General features: G+C 33.6%; 2 protein-coding genes across 2 annotated transcripts; one reads left to right on the top strand and one right to left on the bottom strand.

Annotated features, from left to right (window-relative positions):
* The first annotated feature begins 2,351 nt into the window (after positions 1–2,351).
* On the top strand, positions 2,352–2,834 carry LOC112417408 (uncharacterized). Its single transcript, XM_024773062.1, has one exon. The coding sequence runs from the start codon at positions 2,352–2,354 to the stop codon at positions 2,832–2,834; it is 483 nt and encodes a 160-aa protein (XP_024628830.1).
* A 2,040-nt stretch (positions 2,835–4,874) lies between these two features.
* Positions 4,875–6,340, bottom strand: LOC11423717 (protein MODIFYING WALL LIGNIN-1). Its single transcript, XM_003628967.4, has 3 exons — positions 5,854–6,340; positions 5,382–5,584; positions 4,875–5,275 (listed from the first exon to the last, which is right to left on the bottom strand). Exons 1-3 carry the CDS (start codon positions 5,971–5,973, stop codon positions 5,017–5,019), a joined length of 582 nt encoding a protein of 193 aa, XP_003629015.1. The 5' UTR covers positions 5,974–6,340; the 3' UTR covers positions 4,875–5,016.
* Positions 6,341–7,873: the final 1,533 nt, after the last annotated feature.

The following is a 7,873-nucleotide window of genomic DNA, read 5'->3' as shown; positions in this document are numbered from 1 at the left end:
TGTCCATATGGGAGCCTATGTTGGAGCAATTACGGAATAGACTCAACTCTTGGGGTAATAAATATGTGAGCCTTGGAGGTAGAATTACTCTTCTCAATTCCGTTTTGAATGTCATTCCCATTTTCTTCTTGTCTTTTATGAAAATTCCGGCAAAAGTAGTGAAGATGGTCATACGGATCCAAAGAGATTTCCTTTGTGAAGGGGTGAGAGGAGGTAGGAAATTTTTTTGGGTTAATTGGAAGAGGATTTGTCAACCGAAGAGTAAAGGAGGTCTAGGGGTAAGAGATGTAAAGATTGTGAATTTAAGTCTTTTGGCCAAATGGAAGTGGCGGCTACTTCAAGAAGACCTCCCTCTTTGGAAGGTGGTGTTGATAGAGAAATATGGGGAGAACATTTGCATGCTCAATTCGGAGGATGGGGCAAGATGGTCACGCTTTGCCTTGGGATGGTGGAAAAACGTGAAGACATTGGAAGTTAAATTTGGAGCGAATTGGTTCTCAAACAATGTGATTCGCAAGGTGTCTAATGGGAGGAGTACTAGTTTTTTGGAAAGATAAGTGGATTGGGGACCAACCTCTAAATCTTCTCTTTCCCCAGATATTTTCAACGTCAACACACAAAGAGGCTAGTTTACGGGACTTGTGGAGTATTGTTGATGGTGGGGTATTTTGGAACCTTACATGGAGGAGACAACCATTCCTATGGGAAAGAAACCTCATTGGTAATTTATTAGCACTTATAGAAGGAGTTAACTTGAGAATGGAAGAGGATAGATGGGTTTGATTACCGGAGGAGGGTGGTAACTTCACGGTGCGGTCGACTTATAGAGTGTTGGAGGAGGGTGTACTTCTTCAAGAAGGGTTGAGTGTGCTAGAGGAGGAAGTGTTCGCCAATCTTTGGAGGAGTCCGGCTCCCTCTAAAGTTGTGGCTTTTTCTTGGATGGCGCTTATGGACCGTATTCCATTAAAGGCAAACCTTCGACGTCATAACATTTTGGCTCCCGGGGAACCTTGTATTTGTGTGCTATGTGGTGAAAGGGAGGAAACAACGTCCCATTTATTTTTGCATTGTGAGGTGGTGTTGTTAATTTGGCGCAAGGTGATAGATTGGTTAGAAATCAATTTTATCACTCCCCAAATTTTTTGCGTATTGGAATGGTGAGGTGAACCCTCGAAAATTTCGGAAAGCTTTTTGGTTGATTTGACATGCAACTATTTGGATGATTTGGAAGGAAAGGAATGCGAGGATCTTTAAGAACCAATTCAAAAACTTCGATGAGATAGTGGAAGACATTAAAGCGACATCTTGGTGTTGGTCGTTGAGTAGATTGAGGATAGCTTCTTACCTCTTCTACGAGTGGTGTTGGAATCCGAGAGAGTGCATTGCTCGGAAGTGATGGAGATGGCACTCGAAGTTTGGTTTTTATTATTGGAATCACGACTGTTTTGACATTTCCTTTGGTCATTCAGCCTTTGGGCAACTTAGGCATGATTTTTTAGCTTCCAGTTATAGGTTTTTTTCTGCTTAATTAAGAGTTGCTAGCCTCTTGGTTTGGGGTGTCTGCGCATTCAATTCTTGTATGGGTGCTGCCTAGCCATATTTGTATCATTCGGCCACTTTCACTTCTTGTGCCTGGCCTATTAATTGATTATGCTATTTCAAAAAAAAAATATTAACGTTGGACAGGTTTTGGAGGCTCATCAAAGTTGAAGCAGACGTCGAGACTCAAATAACAATGGATATATTTATTATCCATAAAAAAGATCATCACATTAACGATGGAAGTTGAATTCACAATCTTACGGACGAGTCAATTTTTTATCAACTAAGTCAACCTTCTTTGACAACCCTTATTTACAAATGTTAGCAACACTTACGACTTTCTTTAAATACTCGTTTGATATGTAGGGATTTGTGTTTGATCTGAAATTTTTCACTCCTTCACACTTAAGGTATGTGTGTGTGAGTCTAGCTATTATGTTCTTTGGTGCTTTTTCACTTCTTCATCTTCTGGGTTCTCTATTTTGGTGCTTTTTATGTTTTTATGTCGGGAATTAGGAAGTCAGGGAAGTTGTTGAAGCTTGGAATACATAAGTTTTTTTATACTTTCTTTTTTTTATGAACTTCAAGAATTTTAATGGAATATATAAGAATTATGAAATTTGTATGGATTATGAAATTTGTATGGTTTTATGGAATTTGAATAGATTATGTTTGAAATTTGTATGAATGTTTAAAAGTTGAAATTTTTAAGTAATTAAAAGGAAATATTTTTTTAAAAAAAAATTATGGACATTCATGTACCCGTGGATACTTCAATACTTCAGCACCCCTGTCGCGGGTACCCATACATGTATGGGGGGTGGCGGCTCTTGCAGAATCGCTTACCTACGAAAACAAATTTGGCAGTTAGAGGTATTTTACAGACTGATGCGGCACTTTGTGTAGCAGGGTGTGGTCAGGTTGAATCGGCTAATCACTTGTTCATATCGTGTTCTTCTTGTGTTCCTTTATGGCAACAGTTACGTCATTGGCTTGGTTTTGTGGGGGCAGATACCAATATTGGAGCTGATCATTTGGTGCAGTTTACTCATATGGTAGGTGTTGGTAAAGTTAAGCGTTTGTTCTTGCAATTAATCTGGCTTCTTTGTGCTTGGGTTTTGTGGAATGAACGTAATAACCGTCTGTTTAATAATGTTATAACTGATGTACCTAGGTTGCTTGATAAGATTAAATCTTTGTCCTTAGCGTGGTTGACGGCTAAAAAAGCCATGTTTGTTTTTGGTACTCATAGGTGGTGGTCAAGCCCCTTGGCTTGTTTAGGCATTGGTTAACCACCTTGTGTTTGTTTTCAGTTCTCTGTTAGGTTTTGACTCTGTTTGTATTGTTGTAGTGGTCTTCTAGGCATACCTTGTGCTTGGGAGCTACTATTTTTTATTGGTATATAATTCTATTTTGGTTTCTTAAAAAAAAAAACATGTACAATACTTATCTAATAAAGTCGGGATATATATCATACTATATACTATGGGTGCGTTTGATTTGCTAAAAAATGAAGGACATGGCAGAACAACTTCAGTTGCCCAGTGTTTGATTTGTAAAACTGTTTCAGGTACAAGACAAACTGGAGGCAAGGGACAGGACAAAAACACATATTTTTGTCCCTCACCAAACCACAGCACAACTTTTTGTCCCACGTACAAGTTGCCTAAAATACAAAAATAACATTTCGAGCCCCAAAAATCGTATAAAACAAAAAATTATTCAATGTCATAAAAATTTGTCCTATGGTGTTTTGTCTTATGTTGTGTTGTTCTGTCTTGTACTATTATGTCAAGTATTTGTTGTTTTGCAAACCAAACGCACCCTATATAATGGATATTCATTGCTATCTCTACCATAACCAGCTTGCTTTTGGGGAAAATCAGATTTTGGTACGATCTCCACAATATGGTGGATAACTTTTCTCATGTCATTAGTACAACCAGTATCATTAGCTCCATTTCTTACTTTAGACATTCAAAGAAATAATTGCACATTGATTGGCAACCTTCTCATGATAATTGTTTTAAGCTTAGTACAGATTGCTCCCACCAAACCGTCTATAGATCAACTACTTTGGGGTGGGTTAACCAGAGACTATACATGTTGTTTCATTAAAAGATTTTATTGCAATTAGAAACTTCTACGACCATCTTTGTTGAGCTTTGTGATCTCAACTTTGGCTTGAAGCACACTAAAAGTTTAGTTTTTCATACATCTATACTTATAAAGAAGTCAATACTTTTTTTTTTTCTTTTTAAATAGTTTAGTGGCTAGAATTCATTTTTTCAATGTGAATAAGTGGATGGTCCGGAGTTCGAACCCCAACCCCTACATATAATAATGCATGTCTCTGCCAACTATACTATGCTCATAGGGATTGTATATATTTTCTATATGGAAAAAACAGTTAATTGTATTCATTAATTAATAACAAAATAAATCAGTTAATTGTACATGGAACCCAAGTGCATGTCACATAAATGTCAAGTAATATGGACATGTTGTCTTAAATAATTTATATAGGGATAATTTTGACATTCGTTGCCTATTCGTTGTCAATTTTGACATTCGTTGTTTTTCTGTCTTTCTACGATGTTTGTTTGTTTTAGATTGTTAGATCAACTTCAATCTAGTGTTGATTCAATCAATAATTTTGATGTCGTCAATGTTACAATTTGAAGGAATGAATATTTCGGACACTTGAACGAAGACATGAATTTTTAAGACACTTGAATATAGTCAAATTTATAGATTTATGTACTATGATGTCTTATGCTATTATTTAACATTAATAATGTGAGTTTGTTTGCATATTTATCCCTTTTGTTTTAACGAACTTGTATTGTATATACTCTATCAATTTGAAGGAATAAATATCGTTTATTATCATAAATAAAAACTTATAATGCCTACTTAAGTCAAATCAAACTGACGCCTTATGTTTAAAACGATGGATGTAAATTAAAAATTTACAACTATTAAATAAATAAAAATTTAAAGCAACTATTAATCTTTGCAATTGGTGTCAAAACAAGAGTTTCATATACAAGTCAATGTATAGAAATGAAGTGTAACTATTGTGTATAAATTGGAAAAAAAAATGATAAGTTAGTTGTCTCCGTTTGTATCATGTACATATATATATATATATATATATATATATATATAAAAATCGCGTTTCAAAACTCAAACTTTCCACTTATTCACCTTAAAAAAATGAATTTCTAAGAAAAGAATGATAAGCTAGATATTGTTTTTTTTTTTTTTTTTTTTTTAAACTTATGATAGTGGGGGCTCTTGCGCATGTCACTTTCTTTGACATAATAAATTCATAAAATAAATAAAAAATGCCACTCATTTTTGTGTCTCTTATTGGTCTTATAGTTTTAGCCTCTACAACAACTTGTGGGGGTCTAGTGTACTTTGATATATAAACTCACCCACTTTCCAAACCCCTTATCTTTTTCTATTCTAACACAAAAAGTGTGGTTGTTTAGTGTAATCCACTTTGTGTATTTTATGATCTTGATGTGCTTGGCTGGATTTTAATGTTGAAAAAGCTGAACCATTTAGAGAACCAATTGTAACAAGGATCAATATGGCTGAGCCAGAGTAAGTTCCTCCTTTGACTAGAAAGCACTCACCATTCAACCATCCTTTCCCATAGAGCTGCCTTCTGCTCATGCTTGTTGCAGCAATCAACAATATAACTACAACTCCAAAGCTAAGCCTGATAAACATTACCAACAATTTAGTCTTTTTTTAGTCTAATAATTCACATTTTAAAGTAACAACTAGCAACAAAATTTGCAAAAGATTGATATAACATTACATACCAAGATATCAAAAACAGAACCTTTGCAGTGGTAGGCATCTTAAACTTGGAGATATTTTTCCATCTTGAATAAGAATTCCTTAGTAACACATAATTTCCAATGATATGTGCAAAAGACAAACAAAACAATGTTGCAATACTCAATCCAAATGCTTGGCTTGTTGGTAAATAACATAGCTTTCCATTCCATCTAAGATCATTCTCCTATAAAATAACCAAATTAAGCATTGGACACATTTTTCATATGAAGCACTGCTACAATCACAAACACTGAACACGACGCTGATACGTCAAGACTGGTAATAATTTGAGAAAATCAATCAATTTAATATAATCACATATGTCGATGTCGGACATCAGAAACACACTCGATCAGAAGTGTCGTACTATTTTTCATATAAAAGCAAAAATAGAAAACCTTTGAGGATCATTAAAATTCAAGTAAACAAAGAAGAGAATGAGCAGTACCTAACCTTATTCCTCTTTATCTCAGCAGCTATACACAAGATGAAGGAGATTAAGCCAAGGAAGAGAGAAACTATAATGAAGAAGAAGATCACTGTGTACTTGCATCTAGGAGGATGATTTTCCATGATGGAGTTATTGTTTTTGAATGAAGAGACTTGTGAAATTTGTAGAAAGAATAATAATGAATATGTCTTGAAACTTACTCAAGGAACAAAATTATGTCTTGATGCTATGAAGGTGTTGGCCATCCCTTTCTTTCTTTCTTCCTTTGTGGTGTTTCCAACTTTCTTCCTAATGAGTCTACCATATTGGTTTGAAGAAGATGCTATTTTCTTAATTGAATGTGGACCTTGTTTTGAAAATTCTTGTTCATTTTTTTAGTTATACTTTTCTCATCAACTAGAGCTGGTCAACTTCTCCAATTGTTTGGTGCTACAGGATGTTCTTAGAAAAGGAAGCTAACACTCATTTTTTAGAATTTGAGTTTAGGCTTAACTGATCAAACCAAAGAAAAGTCAAAAATTGCATATAAATAAAAAGTGCATGTATATAATCCAAATTTAGTCTCAATGCAAATATTTTTTTACCATTTTTTTTAACCCTTCGGTTTTTAGAGGAAAGAGTTCTTGATAATCTAAACTTCGACCATAAGATAGGTATTGTCTAATCAAGAATTATATTGACAGACTTCGACGTAAGTATAGTGTTTATCAGGTTCACTCAAAATATTTATTTTTTAATGAAATTCATTAAACACTTGATTCACTCACCTTATATTTCAAAACAAAAAGAAGTTTATAGCATGATAATTGCTCCACCTATATTATCACCAGTAGGTCAACGAATATATATATTCACGTTTTTTACTATTTACATAATTTATAATCAACAATTAAAAAGACAAGGATTTGATTCCTCTCCACTAAAAAGAGCGATTAATGGCTAAAGAATCCTACTTTAATTTTTTTTTTATCAAACATTTATTTTTAATTGAGTTTGCCTCTTCTTTCCTTAAGCTATAAGGACGTGTGTGAATCAAAGAAATTCTGAGGAGAAGTGGTCAACTTTGGATAGCTAGGATGATCATTAAGATATATAGGTTTAGTTTGTCTTTCTCCCTTTTCCTATCTTTCAGTATGTGACAAACAGTGGATTCATGAAGTGGAGCACTCTAGCACATGAGGTGACAAGTATTTCAATTACAGATTGGAATATAAGTCTCTAATATATATTTTTGTTTTTCTTTTTTAATAAACAATATTTTTTTTATATATATATTTTAAATGATCGAAATATAAGTCTCTGAAGATTAGTATTCCTTTGTTCTTAAATGATCTTTATAAGTAAGATGTACTTAACAAAGTGTCTATGCGCCTATTGTTTTTATAGTCTCATTTTGATAGAATGATCTTTTTATTTTGTTGTTGCATGAATCGAGTATCTTTGCGCGCAATGGTAGAGATTAATCTCTCGAGCCAGGTAGAACCATAATGATTGACAAAGCTCTCTCTCAATAGATTTAACACTGCATTTCCAATGTTGGTTTCGAACTTAAGATCTTTGGTTAAGCTGCAAGAGATCCTTACTCTTAGGCAGTGATAGAATGGTCTCTTTTAACATTTAGAGTTAATTAAGAAAAATTGAGAATGATTTTGTACACTTTTTCATATGTTAGATTTACAGAAAATTAGAATAAGTTTCTGAAAAGTTGTGATTTGACTTTCTAAAAGCTTTCTTTGAATTTTGTTTTGACTACATTGAATTTCCCTTCTGTTCAATTCTGAATTTCATACTTTTCAAGTAGTGAGTTTGTTTTTTTGAGATGTGATTTATGTGAATTTTAAATTGATAGGTGAAATGAAACTTAGATAGGTTGATCTGAATTTTATTTGAATTACAAAGACTCACTAGATTCTTTATTTGATAATTTAGGTTAATTGTACTTCAAATTGACACAGATATGATACAGATCCAGTTATTGCATATGTTGTTATCAAACAGTAATTGAATCCTAGTATGTGATGT

This window comes from Medicago truncatula, chromosome 8, assembly GCF_003473485.1.
Source record: "Medicago truncatula cultivar Jemalong A17 chromosome 8, MtrunA17r5.0-ANR, whole genome shotgun sequence".
Taxonomy (NCBI): domain Eukaryota; kingdom Viridiplantae; phylum Streptophyta; class Magnoliopsida; order Fabales; family Fabaceae; genus Medicago; species Medicago truncatula.
This window is presented reverse-complemented; position numbering and strand designations above follow the sequence as displayed.